We start from the raw sequence: 19516 nt of genomic DNA on the forward strand, positions 1-19516 counted from the left end.
GGAATACCCCCTACCCCTATTCCTCCACACTCCACACCCCTCCACCTCCACCCGCCGCCTCTTGCATGTTTCGGGTCACCCGGTCTATTTCGAGTCTCGCCACAAGATGGCTGATCAATGGGGTATGCGACGGAGGTGTGCCTGCTCTCAGTTGTTCGAGAGAAGAGGGAAGCCCCCCCCCTCGGAATCGAATCAATCGAATTGTAAAGCCGAGGATAGGTTTTGTTTTGCGTTGGTGAGATGTCAGATTGAATACCCTTTGAACATGACGGATCTGATTCCAGAACTGAAACAGATGCGGAAGAAAGTTGTCCCGTTCATGAAAAATAGTAATGAACGAACTGGAATCGTCAAAATAATACTTGAAATACTATGTTTAGTGCCACTAGAAACGCAAGGACTACATGCAAGGCTTAAACTGCTACATAAATAGAAATTGCATGATTTTTTGCGATGGCACTGAGGGAATTATTCAAACTCTCACTCATTACATCGATAGGAGAGACCATAGAGAGACGATAAAGGCAATTCACTACCAAACAGATAGGTACAACTAACCCTTTTCCCCTCGTACTATTCTCGACCACAGTATTGTGAATCACATGTACAGAATTTTGAAATGTCTGACAGTATATCTATACTGAATGCCAATGATTACCAATGACACTAATGGCGGGTGGTCTAACATTTCCTGTCACGCATCGCCCTGCAGGACATTATGTGGATGCAGATGAAAATCTGACCGTTTTGTTTCACATTTATTTTGTTCACAATCGGTTCAGATTCTCCGTCGTGGGGTGAGCAGGGCCGGTGAAGATAAAGATCAATGGCTTTACATTAGTCATATCTCTTAATGGAAAAATTAAAATTATTTCAATTTGTAAGGAATTGTGTGATCGAAAACTACTGTGGTTAATATGAACACCATTTAAGGGTGACATTAGTGCGATTTGTCTGCCTTGAAACTTTGCCTGTGCATTTAAAAGTAGGTCGTGAATAAATTAAGCTACTGAGATTGAACGATTTCCGCAGTGCAGATTGATAAAAATTCTAAGATCATCATTGGATTTGCTGGAATTCCCATCAGTGCTAGGAGGTACTGTAACATTAGCAACCTCGTCATATATTTCTTATATTCTACATATGTGCAATGAATACTACTTCCCTCACGAAATTTCTCAGCAAATAAATAGTAATCAATCGAGGATATTGGGGTTGAGAAGATTATACGAAGTTCTCGCCTTTAATACCCAGAAATATTCATTTCTAATTAATACGTATGGGACTTCTCTTTTACAAAGAAACTATGTCATTAGTAATAAACTCGATTTTGATTCGGTAAATGTCCAATTTATCTACTAATAGTATTGTTTTGAGCTTATTAACATATTTCTTTAAATATAGGACAAATATTTACGATACATTTTTAAAATTGTGAAAATCTTTCCACAATAGTAAACATGATAACAGTGAATTGATGAACCTTATGAGAACAAATACAGAATGTGTGATAAAGACATAAGGCAATCTTTATTAGTTTCTCGCATATTTTCCCAGTGAAAACATATAAACATGAAATCCAAACTTGAACAACTATTTACTTTTAAAATTCTCTAAACACCTTTTCGAACGTTCAAATTCATAAATATTCCCTGTTTGCGTATTTAACAGAATTTTCCCCACAAATCTTAGTCAAAGGTTAATTTAGCGAGTTTATAAGATATCATCATTTACATTTAAAAAAAAGGCATTAAACTGCCAATTGTAGGTTTTAAAAAAATTGTATATTCGAACCGACAGATTGAAATTTGAATTTGAAACCGAAAATATAAAATTTTCTGCAGCGATAACTTATAGTTAAATAACTATTGAACTATATTCTAATCCTGATAAATTATTACCGACTCTATGACGAGCCTATCCTTAAATTAGTCCATGTTATTTGGGCTGAGAATGATTTAATTCTGTTCATTTTACGTACTTTTTTGGTCAGTGGAGTGAATTCTGGTCATTTAAGTCGCGTGTATTCCATAGAAGGTGAGGTGTGCCAATCAAGGCACTCTGTTATTCCGTCAGATTTTCATCTAGTTGTGACACGGCTTGGCGTATGTAAAATTCTGCGTTGCGATTGGTAAAATTCGCTCAGCACCCAAAGAGTAGCTATAATTGGTCCCATACCATCTATACACCAATCAGTCCATAGATAATTAACGCACTAAGAAACAATGAAAGACTTTCCATTTCCACAAGAAAGATCACACTTTTTTGTGGAAAGCGCAAAGTCTTTCATTCTTTCTTCATGCGTTACAAATGGATTTCCAACAAAGTATCGCCCTCAACTGTCAAATCATAGAGAGTTACAATTTATAAGAAATATTTTTTATATTCTCCTAACCAACATGATCAGAAGTCAATAAACATTTTCAGCATAACTAAATTATTCTTAACGAGAAATAAAAGAGTTATGAGATGGGAGTTATGAGTCCTATAGGAGATAATATCTAATGAGATGAGTGTGTCCGCAGACTTGACAATACAAACATTTACAGATTTTATACTCCTATTCTTCAGACACAATTTCATTTTTTTCTTAAAACACGTTAAAAGATAAGTTTAAAGAATAAATCTCATATTATTTCTTCATGCATACTTCCACAAACGACTGCTAATTGTTTTCCGATCAAGAGTCATCAATATTAGTATTGTGCCACGAATGTTATCAATTAAAGACCCCTATATACCTAAGTCTCCCTACTTTCACATTAATTCGCTTCTGACTCCATAATCGAATTTAGTGATCAATTCAACTTATTATTCCATTTGTAATCGATTAGAAAATACTTTTACCTAAAACTTTAGACTTTATTAAGGTGTTGATATTATGTGTTGTAAACTAAAATCACCCGTTATATCACAATTTTTGGTCTTACTATGGAAAGCGTATTTATTAAGTGCATGTGAATGTGGCGAGCGCTTAACTCACCAAGTATAGAAGTTCTGTACGAGGACCCGTAATTTGCCATTGGACCGAAAAAAGAGAGATAATTTCCCAAATACTAGGGATTCTAATTCCTATGTGCGAATTGATACTACGTTTATGCACTCTCTGACTAATTTGCAATCCAACTTAAATTCAATTAGAAAACTCGACCTTTAGACCACACCATATGAAATCCATATTCCTTTCCTGTGGGGTATACTTCTCCGCGTAACTAAACTGACTTCGTGGGTCGCATATAGTTCCAGGCGTATCCCTGCCATCGATTTTTTTAAGAAAATGTTAAGTAGCCCATTTTCGGTGGTAGTCCCGTATTTGATGATGCACTGGTGTTTCTACTTCACTCATTTGTTTACGATGAAAATGATAGATTTCACACGGCCTTAATTTCACACGCTATAATTAAAAAGACAACATACGAGTATACAGCACACTTTAATTCATAGGTCTGCAAAAATAACCTTCAAACGTAATGTTCTAACGAGACACATCACGAAATGTACAAATATATTAATTACTAAGGGGTGTTTGAAGCATAAATTAAGTAAAAGAGGCGGCCTAATTGGAAAAATAATGGTGATTTCCCGCTGGAACTTGTTGGGTTTCTTTCGCAGAAGTTCCCCGTTTAAATTCCACCAGCAGCTGTACTGGCAGCGTTAAAAAGGTGGCTCCTCTAATGTTTTGAATTTCGAAATGTGAATTAGTGCCAGTCGTTCTTGGGGATCCTGGGCAATGGCTAGAACGCCTGCTCCCCTTCATTCTCGACCCATCCCTCCCAAGAAATCACCCCCGTTCGTTCCCGGATAACATCAGCCCATCCCTTCTAACGGAACCCTTATTCTCTTCAGCCCTCTTTAGGCAATTTTTCTCCCCTCCTGCCATGAGCAAGCAGCCCTCCGCTTTCATGATGCCTAATTAGCTTACGAACTCCTCCTCCATGAGTGCACTGCAGTCATATGGTTTCCTTTGGGCACGGAAACCTGAAGCAACGTACACATGAATACAACACTGGAACGTTAAATTTGCTAGTACTATCAACAAAGATGGCAGAGGGAGAAATTTTAAATTCATAGTTATGCATGTGAGCGAAAATTTAAACCATTTTTCCTCGAAAATCGTGGGTGAAATGGTCCCTTAATTAATTATTGATGTAGTTAATTTGTTGGACTTTTATTTAATCGCGTAGAGGAAATTTTTATAATAATTTTCCACTAAATCATAAATAAATAATAAATAAAATTATATATATATATGCATACATATATGTGTGTTTATATATATATATACATATATATATATATATAGTATATATACATATATATATCTGTACAAAGAAATTTTTAGGATGATGAAAACTTCACATTTATCAATTTTTAATTGTGATAAAAATGTGATGATTACGTTGCTAACCATTTCGCATGGGGATTTATTAGTACCTCGAACAATAAATAAATTCTTATTCTAAAATGCGCATTCTTACATCATTTTCAGGCTTAATCAAATGTTAACCTTAATATTCTATATTCTTCTTATGATGGTTTTCGTCATTTGGGATAATATTATTGTAAATCCTCCTGTCATTGACTGAGACAATTTATGTTATGTGAAATATACTCTATTAATATGGATTGCTTCTGCTACGTAACCACTTTCAGTTTGGTATGTCTCAATTTAAATACTTTTTTTCTTTATTTTATACACATTTCTTCCAAATCCCATCATTATTGTTCGTTGTTTAATATGTTTGCTTGATGATGTTTGTGATGTGATATAAATTACATTTTTTTACTTAACTCGAATACGCAAGTGTGATATAAACAATCAGAAAACGTCTATTAACAGTTGTTGCTGAATTTATATGTTTGAAAATGCTAATTATAAACCCCTGCCCTGTATTTTTTACCGAGGATTTGTTCTCAGATTTTCTCAATGAGTGGGAATTAGATTAACCTAAATGGTTAAATACAGGGTGTGTCCATATGGACTCCCTTTTATTATAAAATCACTAAAAAGGTGCAGGTAAATTAGCAGAGTAGGAGGCTTTGGCTGGGAGAAACAACGCCATTTTTAGTAATTACCATGTATTGGTCTGGTAAGTATCGAGGCTTTGTCGTAGAAACGTTCTTTAAGAAAAATGATAGTGTGTTGGTGACACAGAGGGCGGTGTGATCTAGCGATGAGGTGCATTTTCACCTCTCCGACTCAGTAAATAAGCAAAATTTTCATTACTGGGCGACTGACAACCCTCAGGAACTTCACCCAAGACCTCTTCATAGCCCCAAAGTGACGGTTTGGTGCGCTGTCTCCTCCATATGCATTGGCCTTACTTTTTTGAATCTGGAGGTTTACTGTTACCGTGAAATCTGTGCGCTATTATGAGATGCCGGAGAACGTTTCACTCCCCAAAATGGAAAAGTATGGTGAGGAATATGATACAGAAGCCTTTTGGTTTCAACAGGATGGTGCCACGGCTCACATCGCCCGTCGTTCACGCCAAATCCTGCAAGAACAATTTCCCGGCCGCCATATCTCCTTACAAGGGGATGTTCCATGGCCCCCTTGCTCCCCAGATTTGAGCCCATGTGATCAATTTGCGGGAAATTGATTGACGGAATATGGTACGTTCCAATAAGTTATAAACGGGAGATCGAAAATATGTGGTAAATGAGTAGAAAAGAATACTGCACAACTTCTATGATAGTTTAGGAGTTTCAGAGTAGCACACGAAGGGAATTAAATGCTGAGTTTCAAGCGGGAGATTTAACTGCAGCTTAGGCTCATTAGAATGAGGGCACTAGGAATTTAGTGTTGCTTTTTAGAAGCATGATGGCAGGATGAAATGTTTAAGAGCAGCAATGTAGCTATAATACTGCCTATGATTAATCTGCGTACAAAGTTACCATTTAAGTTTCTAGTTCTATATAATTGCCCGAGAAATACTCAATGTTGTTTTTCCTTTCTATTGCAGGACTTTCAATAAAATGCTACCAGTGCAACTCAGAGTACGACCCACGCTGCGGAGACCCGTTCGACTCATTCTCCATCGGAGAAGTTGACTGCAACCTAAAGCCAAAGCATGAACATCTAGACCACCTCAACGCAACCCTCTGTCGCAAGATCGTCCAGAAAGGTGAGAAAACCTAAACCTTTTACCCAACTTCAATCTGCTTTCAACTGGTTAAAAATTAGTCGTAATTCAATGGAGAGCATACGTTCATCCACAGTCACTTTTTGTCTGGTTTGAAAACTTCCCTAACACTCCGAGTTCGTCACGTTTTGACCTAGTCCTTCCCACTCCTAATATCTAAGAGAGTCACTGAAATTACTAAGAGAGTAAAATCAAAGGAATGCCCGATATTTATTAATTAGGAAAACTACATTGGAAGAAATACCATCAGTTTTAGCACTCTTGTTTCATTAATTAGAAAAAAAAACAATATGCAACCCCTATTTTACCTCTCTTGAGTCGACTCAGTTTAATCAAATGGCTGGTTTGCTCATGTATTAATAAGAGGCATGTTATTATTTAATTTGCTTCGTAGATATTTATGACTCTTGGTATCCCTCGGCGGTTAAATTAAGGCTAACTTTGAAGTCGTGAAACCAAGTGAACACTCGCTGTGGATGACCCATTTGAGAGCCCGCCTTATTCAGTTAAAGACTGCCTTTTACTGAAAATATAGCTCCAAAAATAGACGAATATTTACATAGCTTGATGAAATAATGTAAATTTGAAGTATTAATGAGAATGCTGTGTATTTATTTATTGAGGATGAGCATGATATGCCTGTTGTTTTAACATATAATACTTGAAATATATTTCGAGGTCAATAATAAAATTGTGAACATCGTTGATTTAATGAAATAAATTAAAATTATTTATGCATTTAATATCTATAGCATTATAATAAACCAGGTGTTATTTTTTTACACCTAACAGCTAATTTGGCTACATTCGATCATTATTGACTCCCAACAAGGAAATATTTCTATTTCAGCATAATTCGACGAAAAAACGTTTTAGCCTGTAATATCTTCTGTTTATATTGAAAGATACTTAGTAACCGTAAATTTTAATGATAATGTGCTCTATAGCGAAAGTTGAAAAAATATAAATAATCTTACATCCAAAAGTTTAGAATGTTTATTTAATTTTTCTACATTGCAAATGATTTGAATAAGAACTTCTAGTCAATTTTTTAAATAAATGGCTTTTAGTATATCAGTTCATTATAATATTAAAATTACAATCAAAACGTTCAGTTCTCTAGCATTTTGTGAGAGTTAGATTTCAGTCAGTTTCAAGTGAAATGAAACTGACACTAGTTTTCCAAATTGATTGAATTTCCCCATTGGTCGAAGATTACCCACAATATAGGCCCACTAGTAACCTTCAGTCACTCCAAGGTAAACGGTAAGAACGCTGCGAGCGTAGTGGCGACTCTTAATAAGCGGATAATTGATCCCGATCGATTCGCCGAAACTGAAATAGACTGGCGTGACAGTAATGCCGAATCTGGACTCCACTCGGTATAATGGGAGAACTGGTTCCAATCAATCATTCTCTTTCTCGCGAGGACCCGCAGTTATAAGTCTGATTTCACAACGAGGGACTCATTTCGAAGTTTCTTGATTCAAATGCGTCATTTAGCGACTTGACGATGGAATCTAGGTTTTTACCGAAGAAGGACTTTGGACTTATTAATGATCTCTTTTCAATCATCTGAAAAAGTCTTATTCTTTGGAATAACCTGCTATTAACAGTGGACATACCCCTTATTCTATGCTGTTTCCGTAATTATTGCCAACACATAAAAATGTATCATTCAGAATACTAGATGCAAAATTCTCAGCCAAATTTATTAATATAGTTGCAAGGATATTGACTCATTCTGATAGTTCCATTGATACGACCAACGATTATATAATAAATAGATTTTTGGTTATAATTGATAAATTTATTATCAATGTTTAGATTATTGATTTATAATTAACCTGAAAAATATAACTTGGTTCTCTTCCCGCTTGAAGAATTGAGACTGTAATGGCTGTTTATACCTTTCCAAAACAGTTAATAACATTCAATTCCCACAGTTCTAAATTATTATCCGCGATCTATGAACTGCTACGATGCAACATTTAGAGTATTAGAAAAATAACCTAATACCACGCTCTGGGTACCTAGAACAGTGATAACGTTTTTTCGCGTTTGAAGCAGGTTGTTCAACTCGCAGTGTTCGATTCAATAAGATTGAGCCTGAAACCAATGAGTACAGATATTTTACACACATGTATAGTAATAGAAGGCCTGAATAAACTGAATGGATTGAAACTTCCAGTATAAATTGTATTGCGGAAACGCGGAAAGCTATGCGAATTCCAATAGTCAATGAACATTCAAGGTTCCCCTCAGCCTGTTCACGCAAAATTTCATTTACCAAGATAGCTGAATATCTATATTTTGGAAACATAATCGATTTAAAATAGTAATTACGAAGTCAAATTGTTAGAAAAACGGGCATCCTGTCCAATTTTGGATACCTTAAACCATTAAAATTAACCATTAATTACTGAAATGGGCATGGCAAAGCGATTAGTACACAGATTTAATTCGTGCACATGAGGATGGTGATTTTTCATAACGCTACTATAATACATAATCAATCATTTTCTGTCTTTCGTGAGGCATTTCTCGTACTTAACACTTATCCAGCTAGAGTGGTGTTAACAGTTTACTTTTATACTTGTTTTTGTGGAGTTTCCATATTTTACTAACTGGGATCGTGACGTTTCTATAGACAGTACTCTTTTTAGAGTTCAGATTTTGAATATTGGAGGTGGAAGTAGTTTTTCTAGTCCGGTCCCTACTTCACTGTAATGTAGAGGAAATTGCGATATTCTCCTACCGCTGCACGGGTTTAAGTGAGCACCCCCTCCCCATTCCCACCCATTCCCTGAAAACAGACTAACATCAAAAGTGGAAATCCCTCAGATTCTCTATAATTCTTCCTATCCAATCTTCCAAACATTACTGGATTAATAACCTCCGTTTTCATGTTATCCTGACCTGGCACATGCTGCCACACGGCCATTAGTCAAGTAACTGTTTAAAACTGACATCCAGCAAAGAATTATGTATATTATTTTCCGCAGTCAGTGCTACTGAGTACTAAACAACTTAATAAATATTTATATCTTTAAAAAAACTCACTATAAACTGCACGTTAACGTCCGACACGACTTTTGTACGCATTTTGTCCGCGAGCATAAAATGATCCACATCATAGTCTTGGATCACAATCACAATTGGTGCACAATTAGTTTTAAATTCAATGAAAACATTGAAGTTATACAAACTATGAGTAGAATATAATATCATAAAACTGAATAGCATCATTTTGCATTTTTCAATTATTTCTCTTTGCTACTGTTCATATGCTAGCCATAAACTCGGTCCTTTGTTTGTAAATATTAAGACAATTTTTTTCCACAAGAGTCACCAAAAACCTCTCGTGGTTAAATTTTCCGGAACGTGAGTAAGGATCACTCCTAGGTCAAAATCTAATATTAAATAAAACATGGATTGATTAACTACACCTTAATTTTTTAAAAAGTTTTCTTTAATTCAAAGAGCAGTGGTTACTAAATATATGGCTACTACTTTTAGGAGACTAAATACTAATAAATATTGACTCGAATAATGAATTTTTAAATAAATTAAAATTTGATCAGATGGCTAATGTTGTATGTATTCCCCGCATTATCTCCCATAACAACCATATTTGAATCAAATTTAATATTTATGAATTACGAACTTTTGGTGGCAGGAGAGAAGGGAAAAGTGAATCTGGGTAAGGGACATGAATATACCGAGAATGAAATAACAAACTTAGACCAGAGATCACTGGGGGGATGAAATGATATAACGTGAGATACCCCGAGGAGAGTCATGAGGAAACGGGAAAGGTTTGCCAGGAAAAAAAAGAAAATATAATAATTCCAAGATACGGAACTTGAAATATTTTATTGATACGAAAATAGATCCAGGAAGAGCAGTGAGAATATAGTGTAATTTACGATAGAACTAACACTAAGGTCAGAAAGGAAATATGACTTAGTTGAGGATAGCTATAGTTAATAAATAGCCGGATTGAAAAATCACTCAATCGCTTTGTTTTATTTGTTTATTTGGACTTGTTTTGAGGTTTGAAACAAGCTAATATATGTGGTGTAGAATATAGAAGCGGAGTAAATAAATAAACATGACATGGAATGCGCAACTATGTCCATGAAATTTCAAGATGCTGGAAATCTCATGGACAGGGAAAAGCAGGGATTAGGGCAGGGCTCTCCATTACAGCCAGATCATTTAACATGTATGCCACGGAAATATTCAGAGAGCATAATAATGAACAAGGCTGGAAGGAAGTATGTGGAAATATGATCAATTCAGATTTTGGGATGCTGAAACTTTTGGTAGCTAAGGAATGGAGTCAATTAGAATATCAGTGATCCAGAGATTTGGGAGGAAGATGAGCTATAAGAGAATGAGTGTAATGATATTCTAAAGATATAAGAAGACTTAATTTAAAATTAAAATAAGAGCACTTAAATTGGGGACTGTATAATATTTCACTTATTTAATATTTTTCATAAAAAGGGGCGAATAAGTTAAAGAATAAAGACAGAAACTCGGATAATAATAAAGAACTTTCAAAGAGATAGAAATAATTTCATGGAACTCTACGCAAATTCTTAATGAAAATATCAGTAAAGACTAATTTGGGAAATGGCATAGCCGGTTCAGAAACGTCTTTGGGGAAAGATGGCATTGAGTAGATTTTTAAGATGTGGGTGAGGACAGTCGAAGAAACACTGGAAAGGAGAGGATGGAATAACTTTTTATTAAAGCCTAATCTTGGAGACCTTAGGTTCAGAGAGGAAATACAATAGAAACACAATGTACCAAATACAGGGGTTCGAGAATATATTCTCTCCTTTTACACTTTTGCATCGCAAAAATATTACACCAATAAAAGTTTTCTCTGCATCCTTTTAGTGGTTTTTGGGTCGGTTATTTAAAAAGACTAGGAAACCTTGAGAGTAAATAATTTCAGTATATTATTCACCGCACGCTCCTTCAGCCATGGACAGATTAATTGGATCTGGAGAAATACTGATGCATCAAGATGCATCAATAGATGCATCAAGTCATGGTAGGAAGGAAATGGTGGATGTTTCTCAGGGAAATTTGAAGACGGCAGAGAAGTGAGTGGGAACAGATATTGAGTGATAGTGGAATATTTATTGGGGAAGAGATAGAAGGGAGAATACATATTAGGCAATTGGACAGGGAAAAGAATTTTCACATTGCATTACATAAACGGGAGTAGAGAATGAGAAACTGACAAAGGAAATTATGTAAGGCAAAATGTGTTTTGGTCTTGCGGAAGGGTTATAACAGTCATAGGCGTTTATTCTAATATTCGTGAACTTCAAAATATATATGTAATCGTTTCTTTCGCTCTAACGATACGAAATAAACGTAATATCGGAAGCGGGGGCGAAACCAACCAATCTCTTAATATTGATAGGTGTACAATATCACTATAACGAAACTACAACGACATTTTTACATATTAACTAGATCGATATGGATATTTCTGAGGAACCGATATACTGTATGTCGATAATTTTCGGAATGACAGCATGGACGGCATTGCTTACATGACGATAGGAATAAAATTCCCCATGTCCAAATGAGGACAATATACGATGAGGACGATATTGCTCGATGCAGTCGGTATTAATCCATATCATTCGTTATTCCGATTATTTTCAATGTAACTCATTATACAAGGAAACTATCACATGTCGATGTATCGTCGTAAGTCGGCTTTCCTTTAATAACTACCTTCCATGTTGGAAAATGAATATCGCACAATTCTACAAGGAATTCCGCTTGACAATATTCCATTATTGGGAATTTACCCCCTCTTAGGTCATTCCCTACTTCATGACTTGGCCATGGTTTAGCTCTCTCGCTAGGGGTCAAAAGATGCAGCTCAAAGTTATCACCTGCTCCGCATCCCCGTACCTACTCCACCTTACTTCACCTTCGTAAAGTGCGCTCAGTGTTATACAGCAGCTGGCGTATTAAGGAATTCAGCTCCATGGTTGCTTGATGCACCGCAAAAGGGCAAGATATCTCCCTGAGCCAAGTGAGCAAAGAAAGTGTTCAATTCTCTAACTGCAGACTCGAAGGTTGCGAAACTAGCTCTAAGAACTATAATGCGGCGGTTTCCCTTCCCTGCAACTGACCAGTAACCCTTTCCCCTCCAATCTCTCCACATCACGATTTTCTGTGTGATTCATATTTTATTGAATACCCGATGTTTTCCCTGATTACGTTTTGAAGTTTATTCAGCTATAAGTTTGCTTCTAGAGCATGCTCGATTTCCATACGACTACGTGATGGTTTCGCAAACGTTTTTGCCATTTTCTCATAGACTGGAGATTCGTTCTTGTAACTAACTGTTGGATTACGATATACTTCACTCTTTGTAAATATCGAGTTTTGTTTGACTTAGCTCCTTCAGTACTCCCCCGAATACAATACCTTGGTCCGGTTTAAGGAGACTGTTTTCAAAAAAATGTTTAAAAAATGCCAGCAAGCCTCAGAATACGCAAACGAGAGTGCTATGTCGTCGGATAAGTCAGAGAGGCCTCAGTACGCAGAGGTGGGAATATCCAAAGACATGTAATGGTTGAATGGGGAGGGAAAGGCTGCAATTTTGAAATCAGAATCCGAGTTCTATTCAGATGAAGACATTATAACTCTCAGTGCCCCTCTCGGGGTAACCCTAGGCAAAGAGGGATTCCCAAAGGTTTCATTTCACCACCAGCTAAAATCTGCACCACCTAAAAATGGATTAATACGCCTTCTTGACCGTGTCATCGACCCCTTAGCCGCTGGCGGTGAGCAAAGGACCATGAACTAAAATAAACGATCGATATTAAACACCGCTCCTTTCACTATGTCCCACGCTCTATCTTCCCCTTCCCATGCTCCAACCGTATCGATCCCGATGAAATAATCGAATGCGTGCAATGATAAAGTGGAAGAGAAATCATTATGAGTGTATTGCTCTGACGTTCTTTAGCGGTAAACGTAATCGGAAGGATGGTTTAACAGCATCAACAGCTTGCTGATTTGACTTAACAGTTGTTGAAACTATGTACGCCGTGAAATTTCACTTTTCGCATTGTTGCTACAGACGTTAGTTAGTAAGTTTTTATCCAATGTTCAGCATTTGCAATGAACGAAGTGTATGGCCAACTCAAGCGTTTGAAAAAGGATAATTATATGTACAGATGAAAAGCCCTCCTTTAGTCCGAGGAAGCGTTGAGCTGGGCGAGTTCCATCGATCTGTTTTTTCCTCCTGCGGATGAAGAAACACGAGATTCCCTTCGCGGAGCGGCAGAGGAAAGTAAAACCCATTGCTTATTTGTTGGTTCCGTTCCGGCGTTCGGTGAGGATCAAGTGGGGATGAGGACAGGTATAGATAAGAATTTTTGACGAGGGAGGGGCACGACCCTCAGGCAACCAAATTTATGTGGTAAAAATCTTTTTTATAATATATTTGAGCTCATTTTCTGTTGGTTCTCTAGTCATCATCCATAATTAAGTACTTCCAATTTGGAAAAAATATTTAGGCTTGGAGGTGAGGAAAGCGGAAATAATAATAGTCAAGGAACATTATTAAAACCGTGGTTAAAATATTAATTTTTTTGCCCATTCGGAATGAGTGAGTGAAAGGACGCCAACCGATGATATCAAAAAGATTTTTGCTAATTTTACTTCTTAAAATCACTTTGAAAAAATTATTTGAAAAACATATTATTTTATGTAAATTTTTCATGGGAAAGTTAGGAGATATTTTTTCTCTCTTCAACTTTTACATCAGATCCTTTTTCCTGAGAGGAAGGTGGTGGGACTGGGTTTATATCGACTGCAATCTTCAACTTCTCCTAACCTCGAGACTCGATGACAAACCCCAAAGTAGTGCGATACATGGCTGAGCAATATGAACTCGATCTTACTACATAAAATTTTATGTTTGCGTATATATATGTGAACTAATATCAACCCACGACATTACTCTAGTAATTATCCCCCAAATGTAATTAATCTTAATGTTGATTTTATCGTTAAAGAGTACAACTCCCCTCGACCTAAGCCCAACGGCAAGCGAAATTCACGCAGGAGAATGAGGGTGGTCATTTCCTTTCCCTCTGCGGTTTCCCAGGAAGATATGGTACCCGAAAAATCGCACAGCTTGATTTCGAGGTATCCAGCGCCCTGGGCCTCCAGTCGTGGCCGAACGCTCACCTGGTCTACCTCGCCGACAAAAATTAGATCAAAGTTACCAAGAATATTACAGAATAAATAACCTTAGTATTTTTGCACTCAAATCCCATGCGTCAAAACCGGGAGTATTATAATAAATTTTGTTGTGTGAAAAAATACCAAGTTTATTTATTGAGTGATCATGAATTTGCACAAAGTAGAACCTCAAACCATGGAATTCGCGAAGAACATTGATGACAGCCAAGAAATATTCTCAACATGGATTAACAATGGAGATCCTGAGGGGAAAGACGTTAGATAACCTCGTCAGGTTTCACAGCCGTGCTTGCAATGAGAATGAAACTCATTAAATCCGCAGCGACTCGTCAATTTCACAGAGAAATCTGCCGAGAAATCCGTATTTTTGTCCAATATTCAGTCTCTATCCAAATGTGACGGTCTAATCGGAGCATTTTGGTGGACAGGAGAAGAAAGACCAGAAGTAGAGCTCAAAATGGAGACAGGGAAGACAAAGCTTGTGGAATGTGTGATGTTCTTAGATCCACCTTCTTCACAGACCCTGAGGACCTATAGGTGGGAAGATACGACAGCACGGTATTGTGCGATGTTTTCTCCTACCGTACTTTCGCACAGCATCGAACCATAAGATCATTTCTCCCATATATATGTACAAACCTTTTACCATAATGCCTTTCACCGAAAAATATCATAGATATATAATATCATAATTTCGCAAATCTGTTTCTCTGAGAAACATTTTCCATCGTCAGGTAGTTCTGATACTTAAGCTTAGACGCACTCACCGTTGGAGACACACATTAATTTCGCTTGGGGCCACGCGGAGGAAAAGCTTGATATCCTTCATTATGATTGCTGGAGGACTGAAAAATTCACTAAATTATTCACATTGGAGAGCAGCCTTCTCCATACAAACCGTTAGGTAACAGGTCCGGAAAAAATGAAAGCCCAAACTGATGCGGGGACGCGAGCTGCCTTTTCCACGTTTGGAATTCATGGGGGGAAACGGAAAGGAAATTGGAATTCATGCATTTCCAAAACATGATTTTTTCACATAATTCGGAGGAAGAAAGAGGCTGGATGATCAATGGACTGGTACCGAAAGAGGAATAGAAAACCATGAAAAGACACCGTACTGCCGGACCGTAACGTTAAATTCGTACGATATTTTCAGCTAAAACTATTATGCACCATGGTTTAAATAAACAGATAGCCAATGGGTTATAATCATTTTTGAGCGCAGTAAAAATCTGCGTGATAGGTATGGAATGAAATTATTGCAAAACAAAATAAAGAGTATGAGGTTTTCGAGAAGGATGAAGGCTAAATCAAATGTTAAAATAGGAGGGCAAAAGTTAGAGCAGGTTGAACAGTTTACCTATCTTGGAAGTGCCTTTGGCCAAGACGTTCTAAGTAGTCGAGCATAAGAATAAAGATTATGTTAGGCAAAGAAACTTTCACAAAGGAGGAGGGATTTGACGGAAAGATTGCTGAGAAAGGATGATAAGAAAAGTTTTGTGAAAACTTTTATATGAAATATGGTTTTGTACGGCACAGAAACGTGGCCATTTAAGCAAGATGATAGGCGTAGATTGTGGAGGATTTACAGATGTGGGTGTGAAGAAGGTTGGAAAGGTACATGGAGTTGTACTTGTAAAATAGACGGAAATGAAAACAAACACAGTGGGGGAGGGCAGGGGACTTATCGGGAGAAATCCAAAGAATACAGAAAAGGTGGATGAAGAGCATTTTGATTGGCGATTGGAATGTTGAAGATTGTGGTAGAGGGGAGAGCATAGTCATGGCGAGTAAGGGGGAGGACATGAATAGGAAATAGAACGTATGCGGAATTGAAGAAGATTTACGAATTTGAGAAGATTTCTGTGGGGTACCACATTGTTCCTTTGTTTGTCGAGGCTAAGAAATGTGATAATCCTAAATTTCCGCCCAACCAAACCTACTTTAAACGATAGACTACCAATTCAAAATTTCGTGCCATGCCGTGCCAACCGCCACCATTGTTGTCAGGAGCACATTCGGGAGAGAGAGAGAGAGAGAGAGAGAGTTGGGGGAAAGAGAGAAGATGGAGTTTCGTGGAATGGGGCGCCATCGAGGGGAGAATTCTACCAGAGGAGAATCTCGATCCGTGTTTACACGATGCCCCATCACTAATGCTTCCAGAGAGACGCTCGAGTTTTATGTTCAGGGGGAGGGACATGGCGACCATCGATTCGGCCGGCCTGAAACTTTCCTCCTCACGTCCGAGATTTCTTTGGTGTTATTGCAGAACCAGCCCATCCCAGGGGTGGATGTGGCCATCGTGGGAGACGCACGACTTCTGAAATCGTCGGAACCTTTTAGAGTGGATGGGTGATTATCACGAGATGGAAACGTGGAAGGAAGAAAGGGCGAGGAGATAGGACAACCCCGGATTTAGCTTACTCTTAAAATAAGATATCGTGTGGTTTTCGGTTTCGAGTCCAGTGTAACGGGCGGCTAGAAAATTCTTCGCGACTAAGCTGGACTGGCTTATTGAAATCATCTCCTGATTCAAATGACGCGAGCTCGAATCCCGCCGTGACATAGATATTGTTCATTTTGATATAAGTGTACATTGAAATGCAAAACAATCGATTTATGGAGCATGGTTTTGTTTAACGGCGAGTAAATTCGGTCGTTGAGGTCCGATTGCTGACCTTGAGATGGGAGACTTTTGAGGTGTGGGTTTGGAGAAGGAAGGAAAAAGTAAATGGGCAGAAATAAAAACACATGAAGTATATGGCTTGGTTGGGAGAAGGAGATAAGTATGTTGCGAGAAATCCAAAGAAGACAATAAAAGTGGTGCGGAGAATTGTGAGTAGGGATGTTGAAGACATAAAGGGAAGAAAAGTTAGGCAAGCGAGGTAGGAGGAAAACAATAGGCATTTTGGGCGAAATGAAGAGTGGCAGAAAGGGATTTTTATAATGTGTTGTGCCAGGTTGTGTCGTGTAATTTGTCTGCCCATCTAAAGCATATCTCAAACAGTAGATTACCATTTTGGAATTACATTTAAATTCGCCTCCACGGTTAGAAGTGACCTCAATCTTCAGCGGAACGAAAATTTGAATTCTTCCTCCGGGATCCCTCCGAAAATTCCAACCAACCCCCTGCATTAAATCCAAGCCATTGTTGATGGCACTTTTCTTGTCAAGAAACCGAACCGAGAATGTTGTCTCCACCCTACCACTTTCTATTAATATAATGTTGCAAGTAGCAATGTCTCCTAGCGTGACATTGCGTATTTCTCCAATATATCAATTTAATGTTCTCTATAGGGAACCCTCCACTCAGCGCTTCCGTCTGCTAACCTCTTCATGTCTTCATATTTCTTCTTTATTACGTCTGCCGTTGTCTCATGTGCTTAATCACATTACGACCTCTTCCTCTGTCCTCGAAAACAAATTTTCTGAAATGACTGCATTCCATTATTTCCTTATGTTGAATGTTTCGCATCAAGTGTTTATGGATTTTTTTGAACAAAACAAGAAATTTTAACTCGATAACAAGAATATTAAATTATTAAAGGAACTGCTTGTGTGTGTGTATAATCTGCATACAATATATACACATATTTATATATTTATAATTATGTGTGTGTATATATATACATAAATATACATATATATAGTTGTGAGAAATCCAAAGGAGACAATAAAAGTAGATGCGGAGCATTTTCAGTAGGGAGGGGATGTTGAAGACTTATAGAGGGAAGTATGAGTTGCATATATATGTATACACACACCCATATATTATATATATATATATATATATATATATATATATATGTGTGTGTGTGTGTGTGTGTGTGTGTGTGTGTGTGTGTGTGTGTGTGTATATAAACATATATATTTATATATACATATATACATATAATTATATTATTAAATAATCTACCGGTTAAGGTAGATTTTGGATGAACACAACTACCGAATAAATATTTCCTGACTCTTAACAAAACCCCATTACTGAAACTGACTCTACATAAAGTCCCTCTTCATTTCTGTGTGCTTGCTTCCTACCTTCATCCCGTCCAACATCCCTACCCCATTCCTACCCTTTCCTCGGTTGCTTAACACTCTCCCCTATATTTCAGCCTTCAACATCCCATTGCCGATCAATATGCTTTTCATTGATTTTCCCTGCCTCCTTAAGATTTCTCTCAACGATCCTCTCTTTTCCCCAACTATACCCAACACCTCATTTGTTTTCCTTTCCGTCCACTTCACATTCATCGCCCTCATTTCAAAAGCCTCCAATCTACGTATATCCTCCTGCTTCACCATTCACCGTAATGTGACCATGTTTCCACGCCGTGCATAGCTGCGCTCCAAATCAAAGTTTTCACGAGTCTTTTCTTAATATCCTTTCTCAACGACCCTGTCATCAACTCCCTCCTCCATGTGAAAGCCTCTTTGCCTAGCACAATTTTTCTTACGTCCTTACTACTTTGATCGTGTTGGTCCAAAACAATACCGAGATACGTAAACTGGTCTACCTTCTCTAGTTTTTGCCCTCCTTTTTTAATGTTGAGCTTAGCCTTTTTCTTTCTAGAAAATCGCATAACCTTTGTTTTATTAATATTGATTCTCATCCCATACCTGTCGCACTGAATTTCCATTCCCCTTAGCAATGCTTGCAACCCCTTGGCTGACTGCCAAACTAAAGCTGGTCATCAGCAAACCTAACTGATTTTACGAATTCCCCGCCCATTTTCATTCCTACCTCCAGTTCTTCCCATGCCTTTTTAATCATTTCCTCTGCATACAGGTTGAACAGCAACGGTGATAATGGGCAACCCTGTCTTACACCTCTTCCTAACACTGCCCATCCGGACTCCCCGTTCCCCACCCGCACCTGAGCAGTCGGAGACATGTACAGGTTACGGATTAGCCTCCTTTCCCTCCAATCTATTCGTTTTTTCTGCAATATACTCATTAGTTTTTCCAAATTCACTCTATCAAACGCTTTTTCGAAATCTACGAAACAGGCAAATCCCTCTTGGTTGTGTTCTATATTACTCTCGATTAATAATCTCATTACTGCAACGGCATCACGCGTACCTCTCCCCTTCCTAAACCCAAACTGATCA

The 19516-nt window shown here is 37.6% G+C and overlaps 1 protein-coding gene across 1 annotated transcript in view; it reads left to right on the forward strand.

The window, feature by feature from the left end:
- Positions 1-19516, forward strand: part of LOC139686758 (UPAR/Ly6 domain-containing protein crok-like) — a 180965-nt gene that overhangs the window by 140312 nt on the left and 21137 nt on the right. Inside the window, exon 2 of the mRNA XM_071583793.1 lies at positions 5967-6128. Within this exon, the coding sequence (XP_071439894.1) occupies positions 5967-6128 (162 nt within the window). The remainder of the gene's footprint in view (positions 1-5966; positions 6129-19516) is intronic.

The sequence above is a fragment of the Hetaerina americana genome, unplaced genomic scaffold (assembly GCF_022747635.1).
Source record: "Hetaerina americana unplaced genomic scaffold, ioHetAmer1.1.p SCAF_15, whole genome shotgun sequence".
Lineage (NCBI taxonomy): Eukaryota > Metazoa > Arthropoda > Insecta > Odonata > Calopterygidae > Hetaerina > Hetaerina americana.